General features: G+C 44.3%; 1 protein-coding gene across 8 annotated transcripts in view; it reads left to right on the top strand.

The window, feature by feature from the left end:
* The window catches only part of LOC135504664 (IQ motif and SEC7 domain-containing protein 1-like), a 183664-nt gene that overhangs the window by 154635 nt on the left and 9689 nt on the right, over positions 1 to 19340 (top strand). For 7 of the 8 annotated variants that reach the window (XM_064923423.1, XM_064923424.1, XM_064923426.1 and 4 more), the window contains 10 exons: positions 2687 to 2939; positions 3576 to 4861; positions 5432 to 5593; positions 6579 to 6701; positions 7412 to 7578; positions 8332 to 8471; positions 17190 to 17219; positions 18418 to 18543; positions 18770 to 18869; positions 19105 to 19266. In XM_064923423.1, the coding sequence (XP_064779495.1) occupies positions 2687 to 2939; positions 3576 to 4861; positions 5432 to 5593; positions 6579 to 6701; positions 7412 to 7578; positions 8332 to 8471; positions 17190 to 17219; positions 18418 to 18543; positions 18770 to 18869; positions 19105 to 19266 (2549 nt within the window). Of the gene's footprint in view, positions 1 to 1016; positions 1393 to 2686; positions 2940 to 3575; positions 4862 to 5431; positions 5594 to 6578; positions 6702 to 7411; positions 7579 to 8331; positions 8472 to 17189; positions 17220 to 18417; positions 18544 to 18769; positions 18870 to 19104; positions 19267 to 19340 lie in introns of those variants that run through there. The other variant, XM_064923425.1, reaches the window with a different exon arrangement.

Here is a 19340-nt window from a genome sequence, read left to right as displayed (position 1 = left end):
TTTAAATTTCACTGCAGGACCCTAGTTTTTGCAGTAGTTTATCATTCTGTGTCTGTATTCAGCTAATTCCTCCATGTCCCAGGTGGCAGCCTGGTTGTCTGCTATAGAGTCACGTCCACCAACATGTTTACAGAAATCACACTTCGCTGTTTGGTTGAAAGGCAGTTGAATGTCTAAAACGAATACAAAGGCCTCACAAAGCACAATGTGTCCCTTTCAGAGAAGTTTTAAACTGATTGAGCTGCATTGAAGCTGGAGTGGCTTTGGCCGTTTCCTCGATGCCTTTCATGTGTTAACCCCTGTGACTCCAAGGTGTGGTATTCATACGTTAGTAGTGCTAGTGCCCATCTATAAGTCAGAAGGCCCCTACATTTTAATCGGGCAGTTGGAGGGCCTATTTAACCTTTACTGTGGGTGTGAACATGGCGTCAGTATATATTTGGGATGCAGAAGGGTGTGTTGTGAATATTCAATACAGTTACTGTGGTTAGACTTTAAAAGTGACAACGTCCCACTATAAGGCTGGAAATGCACTGTGGTCATGGTCAGGGGATTGACACTGTGGTCAGCTGTGACTCTGACATCTGTTTGTAGGTCACATGTTATAGGGAATCAACCTTGTTTGGTACTTTTGAGTGTGGTGTAAGATGAGTCAAATAGTTTGAATATCAATTTCTATTAACAATTGTACAGTATCACTATTTTTCATTTAACATATAATGGAAATTGGAAAAGGCATTGCTAAACTATGACATCATTGCTAAAAGCCACACTGGCTGTAGTTTGTATTGCAACTTGAAGATGAATTTCCTTATTTGCAGTGTATACCCAGAAGCAAATCCTCCTGGCTATAACTCGGTAGTTGGCAGTCTCCTGTATGAGGAGGGCAGTGGTTGTATGTACCTAAGAAACAAGGGGTGTGTCAGGTGTACACTAACAGGTGAAGTCACTATTCACACCACAACACGTCCCGTGTTAAAGTGAAAGCTCCCATGACAAGAGTTAAGACAGGGAGTTATATGGTGAAGTCTCCCATACCCCCTTCCACGTTGACTCATTGAATCGATTTAAGTCGGTTCCAAATTATTGTTAACGTTTTGATATATTTACCTTGTCACCGTGCGCTCCAACTGGACTTTGGAATATATATTGGACTCACTTTAGTAGAAGTGAGGCTCCTATATGCCAAACATGATGTAACTGTCATTGGTCACTGGTTGAACTTTGAACTGCCCGGTGCAGACTGAGTTTTCTGGAGGAGCTGCTGTGAGTGTGTACTCAAATCTTCAACATGGTGGACAAGGCATGGAGGAAGAGTTGGCAGTTTATCGAGAACAGGATGTCTCTGCGTGTGAAGAAGCAGTCTTCTCCTACTGTTGAACGTAAGAGTGAGTGAGTACCCTCTCCTGTTTTGACTATATGCTGGGTTGAAGGGTTGGTTTGCTCTGGTTAGTTTTGTTGATGCGCTACTTGGTTGATACTGCTGTGTGATTACGTCCTTATCAATAACCTGACTGTGTTGAATTTATTCATAGAGATTGGGTTGGTGACGTGTTAGAAAATGAATAGGGCTGTTAGTCATATTTCAAATAGTAATCAAGGCAAGACCCACTTGCGTGCACTTTCAATCAGCGCAGTGTTGAGACGCTGATGTAGGCTGTGTCTAGGAATGATAGTATCAGCACTTCTGAGAAATGACTGCAGTATTTACCCGTGTGAGTCGTGTTATTGCTGAATGCTGCTCTACCACCAACTATTGGCTCGTTAATAAAGTTTCTAAACACACAGGAACACGGACTTCAACCCTCACTGTTTCCTTTGGCTGTTTTCATTTAGACATCCACAGCTTAGTTGGAATTCATGCCGTGGGTACCTGAGTCGTAGACATTTCCTGAACTTATTCTGCAGCACAGTGTTTGAAGTAATATACACACTATGGAAGACGGTGCCAAAAGACTACCGAATGGTCAATGTTAGTGGTGATTACTGTACTTAATAGGTTCTAGTGTAGTAATGGATGAGGTGCGTACTCAATGAGTGTCGGTATGGGATGACTATTGAGAGAGCAGTGGATGAGCACGGGCTATGAAAGCTTTGAGGGACTTTTCTTTTCTCTCTGTATCATCGCAGTGTGGATGGGGTTGAAATACTAACTGTATTTATTGCTGTGTCATTGCCGTAGACTAACTGTGTATCTCTTTCTCTGTCATTGCAGTAGACTAACTGTGTATCTCTTTCTCTGTGTCATTGCAGTAGACTAACTGTGTATGTCTTTCTCTGTGTCATTGCAGTAGACTGACTGTGTATCTCTTTCTCTGTGTCATTTTTTTATATTTTTGTTTTACCTTTATTTAACCAGGCAAGTCAGTTAAGAACAAATTCTTATTTTCAATGACGGCCTGGGAACAGAGGGTTAACTGCCTGTTCAGGGGCAGAACGACAGATCTGTACCTTGTCAGCTCGGGGGTTTGAACTCACAACGTTCCAGTTACTAGTCCAACACTCTAGCCACTAGGCTACCCTGCAGTCATTGCAGTAGACTGACTGTGTATATCTTTCTCTGTGTCATTGCAGTAGACTGACTGTGTATCTCTTTCTCTGTGTCATTGCAGTAGACTGACTGTGTATTTCTTTCTGTGTCATTGCAGTAGACTGACTATGTATCTCTTTCTCTGTGTCATTGCAGTGTGGAGGGGGATGCGCGGCCCAGTGAGAGTGACGGTGGAGCAAGCTACAGGGGCCCAGTGATAAGCCCAGACCGCTTCGAGGGTCCCCTCTACGGCCACGGGGTGCAGCCGGGCCCCCAGCGCCCCCCCCGCAGGCCCAAGCTCCAGCACTCGCAGTCCATCCTTCGCAAGCAGGCCGAGGAGGAGGCCATCAAGCGCTCCCGCTCGCTCTCCGAGGGCTATGAGCTCTCCGCTGACCTCCAGGACAAACAGGTATCGTACCACTGTTTCAGACCCACCCTATATATGTCCTATATAGACTTATGAAGCCATTTTGCAAAAACTCCCACATTACCTGATATCTTTACTTACCCATAAAGTTTGAGTTACCAAACCAGATCACATAGATGGCGAACTCTTGAAATTCTGTCTGTTACTACAGACTTAGGGAAAACAACTTTTTGTTCCATACATGGAGTGCATCTTATGAGTTCCCTACAAATGGATGTATTGGTGCCTTTCGGACAACTCAGTGTTGATTGAGGACCTCTTTGCTGAGGAATGTTTTTCATAAGTGTGTTTTTTATATAGAGACATTGGTCTCAATAAAACTCCCTTTATTTTAAAGACAAAATAACATTTCCCTTACTGAACCTCTATGTCAATGGCCACACTACACACACTCTAACATCTACAGATCCCATCGAGAAGAAAACAAAACTATGGCATTGCTTTGCTGCAGCTTCTCTGCTCGTCCTTGAAATTTGTATTACGAAGAAATTATAGCCACCTTTCCCTGGAAAGCTCAATTCAGTCCCACAAGTGTTTGAGCATTGGTCATCGTTTGTAAAATATAATCATGTTCCTATAATCAAGAAGTTGTGATAATCCGTTCTCCTCTGCCGTCAGGTGGAGATGCTGGAGCGTAAATATGGAGGACGCTTCATAACCCGGCATGCGGCCCGCACCATCCAGACAGCCTTCCGCCAGTACCAGATGAACAAAAACTTTGAGCGTCTCAGGAGTTCTATGTCTGAGAACCGCATGTCCCGACGCATCGTTCTGTCCAACATGAGGATGCAGTTCTCCTTCGAGGGCCCTGAGAAAGTCCACAGCTCCTACTTCGAGGGGAAACAGGTGTCCCTGACAGACGACGGCACCCCCCTGGCCTTGGTACAGTCCGAGTGCGGGGACATGGAGGTCCACCACCAGGCCAACATGGCGTCTCACCCTGCTTCCCAGAACGACCTGACGGACGCCATCACGGAGTTGGAGGACGCCTTCTCCAGGCAGGTGAAGTCTCTGGCCGAGTCCATTGATGACGCCTTGAACTGCCGCAGCCTGCAGGGCGACGAGGGTCTTGACCATGAGGCCATGGGCTGCCCCGAGGTAGAGAGGGAGGTGGCCTATCAGGTGAAGCCTCACCGCGGGGTGGCGGGGCGCATGCGAGAGGACATGATGGCGTCCTACAGCGATGTGACTCTGTTTATCGACGAGGAGGAGCTGTCTCCCTCTATGGGGCTATCGCGGGGGTCAGGTGACCAGCCCTCCAGCATTGAGTCAGACCTACGCCTGCGCTCAGCCAACTCCTCCCAGGAGTACTGGCCCCTGGACACCAAAGATGAGGGGCATGACACAGACACCAGCTGCCGCAGCACCCCTTCCCTGGAGTGCCAGGAGCAGCGGCTCAGGGTGGACCACCTCCCCCTGCTGACCATCGAGCCGCCAAGCGACAGCTCCGCCGAACACAGTGACCGCTCTGACCGTAGCTCCGTCAAACGGCCGCCCGTCTACGAGCCTCACGGGGGCAGCCACATCGTGGCGTCCTCCAAGGCTAGCCCCAAACACATCTCTCATGGCCCACCCCCGCGGGCACCCTCCAGGGACGACGAGGCACCCCTCCGCCACCGCCACCGGGCGCTGGAAAGCCACCTGGCCATCAACGGCTCTGCCAATCGGCAAAGCAAGTCTGAGTCTGACTTCTCGGACGGGGATAACGACAGCATCAACAGCACATCGAACTCCAACGACACCATCAATTGCAGCTCTGAGTCGTCCAGGGACAGCCTGAGGGAGCAGACACTCTGCAAGCAGACATACCACAAAGAGACACGTAACAGCTGGGACTCGCCCGTCTTCAGCAACGATGTGATCCGCAAAAGGCACTACCGCATCGGCCTGAACCTCTTCAACAAGTAGGTGCTCAGCTCTGACTGAGTGCTAACGTGGTTGTCCACTGATTGGTGTAATTAAGGGTAAATGAGCAGAGGGGTTCTTATAGAGAAACCGAGGTGACCTATTTAGAGTAATCAGAATTGTATTTGGGCCACACAATATAAGGCAATCAGTCTAATTCAAGTAAATTAGCAGGGTTAAAGACAAGTCCTATAAAATGGAAAAAATGCATACAATTTGTATAAGGTATATATTTGTGCATTCGTGTAAACTCTTTGTAGACTCATAGGTCTACTTTTATAGGACTGATATTCTGTAGATGAGAAATTCAGCCAGACAGAGTCGCTCCATTTTCTGTGCCCTTATTAAATATTAACCACCCTGTTCCTATTGTGGCCACTTCATATCAGTCACAGAATCAAACACCACACTTGGCTCTGTAAAATGACTGGATAGGTCACATAAGGACATACCTGCTTCAAAAAGGCCTTATTTTGACGTTTTCCAGCAGGGTCACCTTTGGTATCAGTCTCATTGTGTCTTGTCTGTTTCAATATAAACACAAACCCTTCTTTCTTGTGTGTCTGCAGGAAGCCAGAGAAAGGCGTACAGTACTTGACTGAGAGAGGGTTCGTCCCGGACACACCTGTGGGTGTGGCTCACTTCCTGCTTCAGAGGAAGGGCCTGAGCAGGCAGATGATTGGAGAGTTCCTGGGCAACCGTCAGAAACAGTTCAACAGAGACGTCCTGGAGTGAGTACTAATTCTTAAAGGCCAGGTCATGTGACACTTGTTATTGTCTATCAAACAAACATTGATTGGTGGATCACAGTGCCTTGCACAGGTAGCATTATACTGTAGGCCAGGCCAGAACAATGGATGTACTGTTCCAAGTTCAGCAAGCCATCTTTGCATTCACCGCTCTTAATTTATATCCTAAATGGGAGGTAATTGTCTTGGAACAGTTGGTGCCAACATTGTGCCCATTTAAAATTCCAAATCTATAAGTAAGATGGCCGAACTTTGTATATCTGTGGCCTCTGGCCAGCCTAGTAGAACGTCCACACTCTGCTTCTCTCAGCAATCTGCTGCCCCTCACACATGACCTCTCTCAAATGTGCTTCATGTATTTTCAAAGGACTATAAAGTGGTTCCCCTATCAGATTTTGACAAGTCTTGAACTGCTGGGTGCAGAATTCCCCTTCTGATCTGTGCGTTTTAGTTGCGTTAGTGAATAAGATGGACTTTTGTAATAACCACCTTTCCACATGTAGATTTGAACTAGAGATGGGCACCAATATGGAAAGTACATATCGATAGTTGCATTTTTACATTTGATATTGATATCATATCGGAATTTGCTGAACTTGCTGTTAAAGCTGGAATCCTTAGTTTCCACATCAATTTTTGGTCTTAATTCATGATATACCCATTGATGCTTGACACGTATGTTTACACTGTTTTGAAACAAAGTAAATGTAAACAAACACTTGTATAACCTCTCAACATGGTTTAATTTGTATATCGTGGATGGTCAGTCTTGGCATACATGGCGCTCGCTTTGAATGTGAGAGTGTTTACGTTTCTCCAGACCCATCCCTCAGTTTTTGACCATAACATAGGTGGGGGTGACTGCTTTCTTATTGTTTCAATTAAGGATTCCAACTTGAAAACTATACAAATCAATGACATATTAGTTGGTTAGGGAATTCATTGGTTGGTTGCTTGTGGTTTCCAGCTGTGTGGTGGATGAGATGGATTTCTCGTCAATGGAGCTGGACGAGGCACTGAGAAAGTTCCAGAACCACATTCGGGTCCAGGGAGAGGCCCAGAAGGTGGAGCGCCTCATCGAAGCCTACAGGTGAGCCAACCGATAGACAGGTCTGAGAAGCATATACTAGGTAGACAGCCTCGTTAGGATGGGGGGGGGGGGGGGGGGGGCACCCCCCGTATAAGCACACCTGTAGACTTAGGATGAGGGGCTATTCACGTAGGCAGGTTTGGCCAAGAGGTTACTACAGGTCAGTGATAGCATTTTAAAATGCTAACAGCGTAATCCACATCAATCAAAATACTATAATCGCTAGAGTACTACTGTACATTTAGTTTCGGATAAAGTTCTCTCTTACGAGTGAACTAATAGTTCTTCACTCTTTTGCGTTACATTTCCAAATGTGATGCAAGTGTTGACCAATGTCTTGGAAATGCAAGTCGCTGCTGACTTTGCTCACAACACCGTGTTGGCTAAATGACTTATTAATGCGTAGAGGGACTTGGTGCTTCAGTTGCTTTTGCTTGAGTAAATAGGACAGTTCCTCACGCAATGCTGCAATAATGATGACACGCTACACACACAATGTTGACAGTTATTGACCATCATGTGATGCATTGTATGCTGGCTTTACAAATTTTCACCAGCAAGTCAATAAGACAAATGTTGACATTGTGTGGACAAAAATCCGGTTTTATATTCAAATGCATTCTATGATGGCTCTCAATGTCAAAAGTCTCTGGCTCTTTTCACCTCTGACATGTGATGTCGTCTCCCTTTCCTGTTGTTTTGTATTCCAGCCAACGCTACTGCATCTGTAACCCCACGGTAGTGCGACAGTTCCGGAACCCTGACACCATCTTCATCCTGGCCTTCGCCATCATCCTCCTCAACACAGACATGTACAGCCCCAACGTCAAGCCGGAGAGGAAGATGAAGCTGGAGGACTTTGTCAAGAACCTCCGAGGTGAGAGAGGGGGGGGGTCAGGGTTTCTGAAAACAAAGCTGAGACATTGTCCTCTACATATTTTAGAGAAAATAAAGAATTATAAAATCAACTCAAAAACTTAATCAAGTGAGTGTAGGACATTCACAATGTGATTTATTCACCGCTTTAACAAGGCACACCTGTAACAAAGCTATCTATCTGGATTGAAAGAAGAAAACACACATCCACTACAGCGCAACAGCACAGAAGTAGGGCAAAGAATAAGCCATCGCAAATGGAACAGGTTCATTTGTGCTACAGTATTAGCGTTTCAATCACGAAAGCAACATTTTCATCACACACAGATGAAAACAATACATTTTGTCATAGGGAGGGTGACGATGTAGCGACGACCTTGACAGAAATGTGTTAACTAATTAATTGCACCGTCACACAATCACATGAGCAATTCTTATTCTTGGGTGAGCAGTGTGATAGAAGCACAGTCAACTACTTGACGTTGCTTTGCTTGGCATTTGAGATTTTATTCGAGAAGTAAAGCGTGACGGGCTGACACTCATCATCCATCGTGATGAGTGTCAGTAATGGTAAAACAAGGAGAAGTAATTGGATAAGAGGGATTCGTATTCTCACGCTAAATGAAAAAAAAGGCAGTGTGGGCGCGCACGTACATGCGTGCTGCGTCCGTGCTTTTGCGTGTGTGCGCCTCTGTCTGCGGGTGGGTGGGTGTTGTCTGTGTTTGTGTGTAACCATTTGTCTCCTCCTCCCCAGGGGTGGATGATGGGGAGGACATCCCCAGGGAGACTCTGGTGGGAATTTATGAAAGGATCAGGAAGAGGGAGCTGAAGACAAACGAGGACCACGTGTCTCAGGTTCAGAAGGTGGAGAAACTCATAGTGGGGAAGAAACCGGTGAGGAGCACACAACTTACCTAGAACTCTGCTGCAGCACTTTTTGCATAGTGCTTGATACAAGGCCTGAAACTCCCCTGGGTTTACTCTGGCATGACTCATCTTAATTAAATGTGTCACTCCATAGCCCCTCGATTAACTATGACGTTCGGTTTGTCAAATACAGCCCAAAGACACACATTTATCCATGGAGAGAGAGTGTTGGGCCTTTGCACACTATCAAATCAAGTTATATTGGTCACATACACATGGTTAGCAGATGTTATTGCGAGTGTAGCGAAATGCTTGTGCTTCTAGTTCTGACTGCAAGCAATATCTAACAAGTAATCTAACAATTCCACAACAACTATCTAATATATATAAGTAAATGAATGGAATAAGAATATATACATATGGATGAGCAATGACAGAGCAAGATGCAATATGCAAGATGCAATAGATGATATAAAATACAGTATATAGATATGAGATGAGTAATGTAAGTTATGTAAACATTATTAAAGTGACTAGTGATCCTTTTATTAAAGTGGTCAATGATTTCAAGTCTGTATGTAGGCAGCAGCCTCTGTGTTAGTGGTGGCTGTTTAACAGTCTGATGGCCTTGAGATAGAAGCTGTTTTTCTGTCTCTTGGTCCCAGCTTTGATGCACCTGTACTGACCTCGCCTTCTGGATCTTAGTGGGTTGAACAGGCAGTGGCTCGGGTGGTTGTTTTCATTGATTATCTTTTTGGCCTTCCTGTGACATCGGGTGCTGTAGGTGTTCCTGGGGGGCAGGTAGTTTTCCTCCGGTGATGCGTTTGTAAAAGTTAGAGGGTTTTAGGTGACAAGCCCAATTTCTTCATCCTCCTGAGGTTGAAGAGGTACTGTTGCGTCTTCTTCACCACATTGTCTGTGTGGGTGGACCATTTCAGTTTGTCCGTGATGTGTACGCCGAGGAACTTAACTATCCACCTTCTCCACTGCTGTCCTGTTGATGTGGAAAGGGGGGTGCTACTTCTGCTGTTTCCTGAAGTCCACGATCGTTGTTTTCCTGACACCACATTCCGAGTGCCCTCACCTCCTCCCTGTAGGCTGTCTCGTCATTGTTGGGAATCAAGCCTACTACTGTTGTGTCGTCTGCAAACTTGATGATTGAGTTGGAGGCGTGCATGGCTACGCAGTCACGGGTGAACAAGGAGTACAGGAGGGGGCTGAGCACACACCCTTGTGGGGCCCCAGTGTTGATGATCAGCGAAGTGGAGCGGTTGTTTCCTACCTTCACCACCTGGGTGCGGCCCGTCAGGAAGTCCATGACCCAATTGCACAGGGCGGGGTTGAGACCCAGGCCCTCAAGCTTAATGATGAGCTTGGAGGGTACTGTGTTGAAGGCTGAGCTGTAGTCAATGAACAGCATTCTTACATAGGTATTCCTCTTGTCCAGATGGGATAGGGCAGTGTGATGACGATTGCATTGTCTGTGGACCTATTGGGGTGATATGATCCTTGACTAGTCCCTCAAAGCACTTCATGATGACAGAAATGAGTGCTACAGGGCGATAGTCATTTAGTTCAGTTACATTTGCATTCTTGGGTACAGGAACAATGGTGGCCATCTTGAAGCATGTGGGGACAGCAGACTGGGATAGGCAGAGATTGAATATGTCCGTAAACACACCAGCCAGCTAGTCTGCGCATGCTCTGAGGAAGCGCCAAGAGATGCCGTCTGGGCCTGCAGCCTTACGAGGGTTAACATGTTTAAATGTCTTACTCATGTAGGCCACGGAGAAGGAGAGCCCACAGTCCTTGGTAGCGGGTTGCGTCTGTGGCACTGCATTATCTTCAAAGCGGGCAAAGAAGGTGTTTAGTTTGTATGGAATCAAGACGTCGGTGTCTATGACGTGGCTGGTTTTCCTTTTGTAGTCTGTGATTGTCTCTAGACCCTGCCACATACGTCTCATGTCTGAGCCGTTGAATTGCGACTCTACTTTGTCTCTATACTGACATTTTGCTTGTTTGATTGCCTTGTGGAGGGAATAACTACACTGTTTGGTTTCGGCCATATTCCCGTTCACCTTTCCATGGTTAAATGTGGTGGTTCGCGCTTTCAGTTTGAGGAATTCTAGGTCAGGTGAACAATAGGACTTGAGTTCCTGCATGTGGTTACACCATGAGTCGTTAATCATGACATATATACACCCCCGCCCATCTTCTTCCCGGAGAGATGTGTATTCCTTTCCGCACAATGCACAAAGAATCCAGGTGGTTGTACCGACTCAGACAGCGTATCCCGAGAGAGCCATGTTCAGGAGAGCCTTGTTTCTCGCAAGTATCCAAGCAATCTCATATGTTGCCTCGTCGTTTTCTATGCCATCATTTGTTGTTCTTTGAGATGTCTTTGAGATGTCTTTTGAGTTGCGCTTGTTATTTCTGGAGGTTGCTTTGTGGTGGATATGTTTTGTCACCGTGGGCATGGTGTGACTGGAAATGTCACTCTAAATTTGCTCCTTTAAAACAATTGACTGCCTTCTGTCAAATAAGACAAAGTGAGGCAGTCCTATTATGCAGAACAAGAAAATACTTGTCTGTCCATTTCTCTTGGAACTTTCTGTGTTCTTCTTTAATCGACCGTATCCTTCTCTTAGTCACCGGAGCTACATTAGCTAGCTGCATTTCCCCGCCGCCATCTTCCTGGTTCTCCTGGTGTTTGTTCTTTCATAGCTGTCACGTTGTTCTCCAGCTCTTACCCCTCATTTTCCTTGTCAATAGATTTACTTTTCTTTTTTTTACAATAAATTGATCCATGTCAACCAGACTGCAAAATTAAATGGAGTAGCAGACTGATGTGTCGGTCGCTGTAGCTGAGCAGTTCCGTTCTATTTTGGTCTTTCTGTTCAACAGTTGCGCTATACTGCCATCTATCTGCTGTCCAGTGAGCAATAGGTATATTCAATGACGTGATTCAGGCTTCCATTAAACACATTGAATTGAAATTGTATCATTGTTATGTATTATGAATGGAAAATAGGAAAATCACTGCAATCTGCAAACGAAGGGCTTGGCGCAATGAGTACCACTGCACTAATATAACACTTAGTATAGTGAAAAGGCATAGCCTACTTACACTTACTATATAGGAGGAAAAACGGAGGGAGAACAACAAATCAAATTGTATTGCTTGTGTACACAGATTTGCCGATGTTATCGCCAGTGCAGCGAAATGCTTGTGTTTGTAGTTCCAACAGTGCAGTAATGCCTAGCAATAATTTTTTTAAAGCAATAAACACATCATCCAAAAATATATATTTAAGAAATATCAGAATGGGCAATGTCAGAAAGCGGAATATAAACATATAATGTATATCATTTTATACATACATATTATTATTACCTTTTATTTAGCTAGGCAAGTCAGTTAAGAACAAATTCTTATTTTCAATGACGGCTTAGGAACAGTGGGCTACTTGCCTGTTCAGGGGCAGACCGACAGATTTGTACCTTGTCAGCTCGTGGATTTGAACTTGCAACCTCCTGGTTACTAGTCCAACGCTCTAACCACTAGGCTACCCTGCCACAATATAATGATTTGTAAAAATCGTATGGACAGTATATGAATAGAAAAGGTTTATACAGCAGTATGCACAGTGCCCTCAAAGTATTCATACCCCTTGACTTATTCCACATTTTGTTGAGTTACAGCCTTAATTCAAAATTGATTAAATGCGTTTTCTCACCCATCTACTCACAATACCCGATAATGACAAAGTGAAAACGTGTTTTTAGACATTTATGCACATTTATTGAAAATGAAATATCTTATTGAAATAAGTATTCACACCCCTGAATCAATACATGTTAGAATCACATTTGGCAGCGATTAGAGCTATGAGGCTTTCTTGGTTAGTCTTTAAGGGTTTTTTCGCACTTGGTCCCTTTCAGATAATTTATCTGAACTCCAAAGGAAGTTAGACCCCTCAAAAGGGCCTCCAAAGCGTACCGAACTGTGACCATCTCGAAAGGCGGTCTGAGTTCGGTTCCCTTGAATTCCACAGTCCGGTTCCGTATAGGACAATGTGAACGAAAGCTCCACAGGTTCAGTTGCCATTATTGCAACACAGTTTCCCCTGCCATAACCCCTCACATTGGTGCCACATAAAAGCGAAGATATTGATGTGCAGATTCGCATAATTTTTTTGTTGTTGCTGTTTTTGGATATTGATGAGCAATTATTAAGGACACAGATATTCTAAAATGTGTAGAGTTTTTAGTTCAGATTATTTGTTTGCAATATGTGATCTATAGACTATGAGAGCTTCATAAGCTGTTAATTGATTTGTGGTGTTTGAATAGTGTGAGAAGACAATATATTTGGTGAGAATCATATAGGATACCAAATATTTTCTAGCTCTTAAAGTAGCCTACCTTGGGTGTACAATTTTAATTTACAGCATTATTCTGCAAGAGTTATTTTCCCCCTCATCAATCTACACTTTGTAATATTACAAAATGACAAAGCAAAAACAAGTTTTTTGAAATTCTTCAATTTTATTAAACAAACACAAAAAAAATTACATTTACGTAAGTATTCAGACCCTTTAATCAGCAGTTTGTTGAAGCACCTTTGTCAGGTTGGATAGGGAGTGTCACTGCACAGATATTTTCAGGTCTCTCCAGACATGCTCAATCGGGTTCAAGTCCGGGCTCTGGCTGGCTTGTACCAAAGCCACTCCTGCATTGTGTTGGCTTTGTGCTTAGGGTTGCTGTCCTGTTGGAAGGTGAACCTTTGCCCCAGTCTGAGGTCCTGAGTGCTCTGGAGCAGGTTTTCATCAACTATCTCTCTGTACTTTGCTCCGTTCATCTTTACCTCTATCCTGACTAGTCTCCCAGTCCCTGCCGCTGAAAAATATCCCCACACCATGATGCAGCCACCACCATGCTTCACTGTAGGGATTGTGCGAGATTTTCTCCCGACGTGACGTTTGGCATTCAGGCCAAAGAGTTACATTTTGATTTCATCAGACCAGAGAATCTTGTTTCTCATGATCTGAGAGTCCTTTAGGTGTCTCTTGGCAAACTCCAAGCGGGCTGTTGTGCCTTTTACTGAGGAGTGGCTTCCGTCTGGCCAATCTACAATAAAGGCCTGATTGGTTGAGTGCTGCAGAGATTGTTTTCCTTCTGGAAGGTTCTCCCATCTCCACAGAGGAAGTCTGAAGCTCTATCAGAATGACCATCGGGTTCTTTGTAACCTCCCTGACCAAGGCCCTTCTCCCCCGATTGCTCAGTTTGGCTGGGCAGCCATCTCCAGGAAGAGTCTTAGTGGTTCCAAATTTCTTCAATTTTAAGAATGATGGAGGCCACTGTGTTCTTGGGGACCTTCAATGCTGCATAAATGTTTTGGTACCCTTCCCCAGAGCTGTACCTCAACACAATCCTGTCTCGGAGCTCTATGGACAATTCCTTCGACCTTGTGGCTTGGTTTTTGCTCTGACGTGCACTGTCGACTGTAGGACCTTAAATCAACAGGTGTATGCCTTTTCCAAATCAATTGAATTTAACTCCAATCAAGTTGTAGAAACATCTCAAGGATGATCAATGGAAACAGGATGCACCTGAGCTCAATTTCAAGTCTCATAGCAAAGGGTCTAAATACTTATGTAAATAAGGTATTTCTGTTTGATATGTTTTATACATTTGCAAACATTTCTAAAAACCTGTTTTTGCTTTGTTGTTATGGGGTATTGTGTGCAGATTTTTTAGTAAGTCTGTAACACAACAACATTTGGAAAGCGTCAAGGGGTCTGAATACTCTGAATGCACTGTACATATGAAGTAAACATTATTAAAGTGACCAGTGTTCAATGACTAGAATACAGTATATACATTTAAAGTGGATAAAACGGTATGTAAATATTAGTAGTGTGACCCGTGTTTAATTACTATGTACACAGGGCAGCATTCTCTAGGGTTCAGGATAGAATACCGGGTGCTAGCCAGCTAGAACAGTGACTAAGATTCTAAAGTTTGTGAGGGTCTTAGGGGCCAAGTTTGAAGAGCCGCTGTTGCGCATTCTGTGTGAAGAATTTTAAGTTGTCGGTGAAGTTCACTCCGAACTTGAAGCTTTTGACCCTTTCTACTTCGGGCCTGTGGATGGGGGTGTGCTCTCTGCTGTTTCCTGTAGTCCACAATCAGCACCTTAGTTTTGTTGACGTTGAGAGAGAGTTTATTTTCCTTGCACCACTCAGCCAGGGCTCTCACCTCCTCCCTGTAGGCTGTCTCGTCATTTTTGGTAATCAAGCCTACTACTATTGTCGTCAACAAACTTGATGATTGAGTTGGAGGCGTTCGTGGCCACGCAGTCATGGGTGAACAGGGAGTACAGGAGGGGCTGGGGACGTACCCATGTGGGGTGCATACTCAGCCCCTCCCCTGTGGGGTGCGTACTCAGCCCCTCCTGAGGATCAGTATGGTGGAGGTGTTGTGGCCAACCTTCACCACTTGGGGTCGGGCCTGTCAGGAAGTCCAGGACCCAGTTGCACAGGGAGGGGTTCAGACCCAGGGCCCTGAGCTTAGTGATGAGCTTGGAGGGCACTATGGTGTTGAAGGCTGAGCTGTAGTCGATGAACAGCATTCTTACATAGTTATTTATCTTGTCCAGGTGCGATAGGGCAGTGTGCAGTGCAGTGGTGATTGCGTCATTTCAGTCATGTAAAGGTAGAAGGGGAAAAAAGCCTGAGATTCTCAGTGACCCCAGGAATTTAATGGAGTGATTAACCCCGTATACTCCAAAGAAAAATGACCCCTCATCATCACTAAACGGCAGTATCAAAACCCTCAGAGGGCCGACAGTACAGTGAAGTACCTGGACAGTAAACAACAAATTAGACTTCCATTCTACAATAATGTACTGTATATATCACACTGGTATTGTAGAGCTAGAGATTTTGTTTTCACCTCAGTTGTTTAAACCACTTCATTCAACTCATTACTGACTCACAGACAGGATTACCTGAATACTGAGACCCTACTTTGAGGTTCCCATGAGGGTTGCTAGCACGTAAATGGCTCATGGCTTGTACAGACGTAAACAGACAGACATGTCTTGGACCATGCTGCAACAGTACAGCTTTAGAGGGCAGAATTATCTGTATGACCCCATCAATGAGATGACGTATACGATGTTGAAGTCGGAAGTTTACAAACACTTAGGCTGGAGTCATTAAAACTCATTTTTCAACCACTCCACAAATGTCTTGTTAAGAAACTATAGTTTTGGCAAGTCAGTTAGGACATATACTTTGTGCATGACACAAGTCATTTTTCCAACAATTGTTTACAGACAGAATATTTCACGTATAATTCAGTGTATCACAATTCCAGTGGGTCAGAAGTTTACATACACTAAGTTGACTGTGCCTTTAAACAGCTTGGAACATTCCCTAAATAGATGTCATGGCTTTAGAAGCTTCTGATAGGCTAATTGAGATAATTTGAGTCAATTGGAGGTGTACCTGTGGATGTATTTCAAAGCCTACCTTCAAACTCAGTGCCTCTTTGCTTGAAAATCAAAAGAAATCAGCCAAGTCTTCAGAAAAACAATGTGTTGACCTCCACAAGTCTGGTTCATCCTTGGGAGCAATTTCCAAACGCCTGAAGGTACAAACAATAGAACGCAAGTATGAACACCATGGGACCACGCAGCCGTCATACCTCTCAGGAAGGAGACGCGTTCTGTCTCCTAGAGATGAGGTACAAAAGTATCTAATATCCACAGTAAAACGAGTATATCAACATAACCTAAAATGCCGCTCAGCAAGGAAGAAGCCACTGCTCCAAAACCGCCATAAAAAAGCCAGACTACGGTTTGCAACTGCACATGGGGACAAATATTGTACTTTGTGGAGAAATGTCCTCTGGTCTGATGAAACAAAAATAGAACTGTTTGACCATAATGACCGATGTTATATTTGGAGGAAAATGTGAGGCTTGCAAGCTGAAGAACACCATCCCAACCATGAAGCACGGGGGTGGCAGCATCATGTGTGGGAGTGCTTTGCTGCAGGAGAGACTAGTGCACTTCACAAAATAGATGGCATCATGGAGAGGAAAATGTTGTGGATATATTGAAGCAACATCTCAAGAAGCAAATGTGTCTTCCAAATGGACAATGACCCCAAGCATACTTCCAAAGTTGTGGCAAATGGCTTAAGGACAACAAATCTAGGTATTGGAGTGGCCATCACAAAGCCCTGACCTCAATCCTATAGAAAATTTGTGGGCAGAACTGAAAAAGCGTGTGCGAGCAAGGCGGCCTACAAACCTGACTCAGTTACACCAGCTCTGTCAGGAGGAAATCCAACTTATTGTGGTAAACTTGTGGAAGGCTACCCAAAACCTTTTGACCCAAGTTAAACAATTTAAATGCAATGCTACCAAATACTAATTGAGTGTATGTAAACTTCTGACCCACTGTGATGAAAGAAATAAAAGCTGAAATCAATCATTCTCTCTACTATTATTTTGACATTTCACATTCTTAAAATAAAGTGGTGATCCTAACTGACCTAAGACAGGGAATTGTTACTAGGATTAAATGTCAGGAATTGAGTTTAAATGTATTTGGCTAAGGTGTATGTAAACTTCCGACTTCAACTGAACGTAACAGGTTCTAGGCACGTGCCCTGTATGCATTTAATACACTAATGAGGTTCTCTCTCTGATATTTTCTCTGTCTTCCCATTGCAGATTGGATCTCTCCACCATGGAATAGGATGTGTAAGTACATGTTTACAGTTTGCATGTAATGATCATGTCATTGTTATGTGTCATTTTACTCACCCACAGTTTCTATGTAAAGCAAGGGCCATTTATATGTGTTTAGTGTTCGGCCTATATTAACATCACCCAGTCTTACAGTGTCAGGATGGCTAAAATAATCCACATCCTGTAGATACTTGTTGTTTCAGATGGCTTTAGTTGGATTAAGGGTCTTCTTGCCCCTAAAAGTCCACACCTATTACTGAGATGAGCAGGATCCCCTGTGATACACCTGTAGACAGAGTCAACATGTATACATTCCTAGGTGCCAGTGAGCTGCACTGTTTACTGACTGTGCTGAGCCGAGCATCACTGCCAAGAAGCAGACCACACAGAGAGGCTTCACACACACGCGTGCGCACACACAAACACACACATCCCCGTGTACACACACACATATATGCACACACTCCTACCCACACAGAAGCCTCCCACTGACAGAGGGCATTTGTTAGAGTGGGTATTATTAGTCATGAATTGTTTAGGGGTGAGACATGCTGAAAGATTGTTCTGAATCTATTTGGGAGAATAATAAACTATGTAACCTTCTGTAACCTATGTGCTCACAGGCTTCTGTTCTACTGCCATTACACTGTTTACATAATCATAGACTAGAGGAAAATCATCTAGATATCAGCTGGCTCCTGCTTTTCATTGGATATATCAGACAGTTTTATACCATCTTCATTTCCTGGTATTAAAGTTTTATGAGCAGAATTTGTGTGGGAATAAGTGACAGATGTGTTTTGATCCAAGGGAATCCTAGTCTTAATTACTCTGTGTCCCCCTGACTTCCAAACAAAGTAGGGTGGTGAAACCACCTCTCGTAATGACAATGAATACATTGGGATGAATAATGTAACAAGGAGAAACAGCATCACACAGGGGTTTTATAGCACACTATTCAGACATCATTATAACCCATTTCCCTCACACTCCTCACACTAAATCATCCTAAAATAGAGGCTCACTGTTTTGTTTTCATTTCCCTGTTGGCATATCTGAGGGGTGTGTGCGTGTGCGCACGTATGTCTGAGTGTGTGCATGTGCGTTTAACAACTGTTATACTTCAATTTGGGGTCATATTACTCTTTGACCTAAGCCCAGGGCCTGACCGCTGTGTGTTAGTGAGTAATGTCGTCGGCTTGGTTTCTAGGTGCTGTCCCTGCCCCATCGCAGGCTAGTGTGCTACTGTCGACTGTTTGAAGTGCCAGACCCCAACAAGCTCCAGAAGTTAGGCCTGCACCAGCGGGAGATCTTCCTGTTTAATGACCTTCTGGTGGTATGTGTCCTCTCCTGCCTTTTGTCCTGCCCTGTCCTGTGTTAAATATGATCATTCAAATATGGTCTTTCAAATGTGGCCTCACAGCAACAACAATGAGCAAAGAAGTACAATCTATGAGCTTTCAGTTCAAACCTTTTTTTGGTTTCTCCAATATCCTTCTTGCCCTCACAGTATAACTTGTGTATTTGTCTGTGTGCTTGTTTGGGTGTTTATTTGAGTGCAGGTGACAAAGATTTTCCAGAAGAAGAAGAACTCTGTGACATACAGCTTCCGGCAGTCTTTCTCTCTGTATGGGATGCAGGTTCTGATGTTTGAGAACCAGTGTAAGTAGAACAGACCTCTCCCTGTCCATTCACCATCTCTGCGATGTGTTGTTAGCCCAGCATGGTTATATAGTACATCCCACTGGGTTCAATTTTCTCATCTATATACATGTAACCATCCTGTGATGATGGAACGAGACACTGTTTATACTCTCAAAACATCAGACAGATTTTAAAGTTCCTTTGTGGTCGATGCCCTGAGTTTTAAAGGTCTCTCTCTCTGTGTTTGGTGCAGATTACGGGAATGGAATCAGACTTACATCAGCCATACCAGGTGCCGACATCAAGGTCCTCATCAACTTTAATGCGCCCAACCCCCAGGACCGCAAGAAGTTCACTGACGACCTGCGAGAGTCTATCGCCGAGGTCCAGGAAATGGAGAAATACAGGATAGAGTGTGAGCAGACATTTTAGCTCTCTGTCCCTCCCTCTGTTTGCCCCGCCCTCATTCCCTTTTCCCCCTCCCTCTTT

This window comes from Oncorhynchus masou, chromosome 18 (genome assembly GCF_036934945.1).
Source record: "Oncorhynchus masou masou isolate Uvic2021 chromosome 18, UVic_Omas_1.1, whole genome shotgun sequence".
In the NCBI taxonomy this organism is placed as follows: Eukaryota; Metazoa; Chordata; class Actinopteri; order Salmoniformes; family Salmonidae; genus Oncorhynchus; species Oncorhynchus masou.
This window is presented reverse-complemented; position numbering and strand designations above follow the sequence as displayed.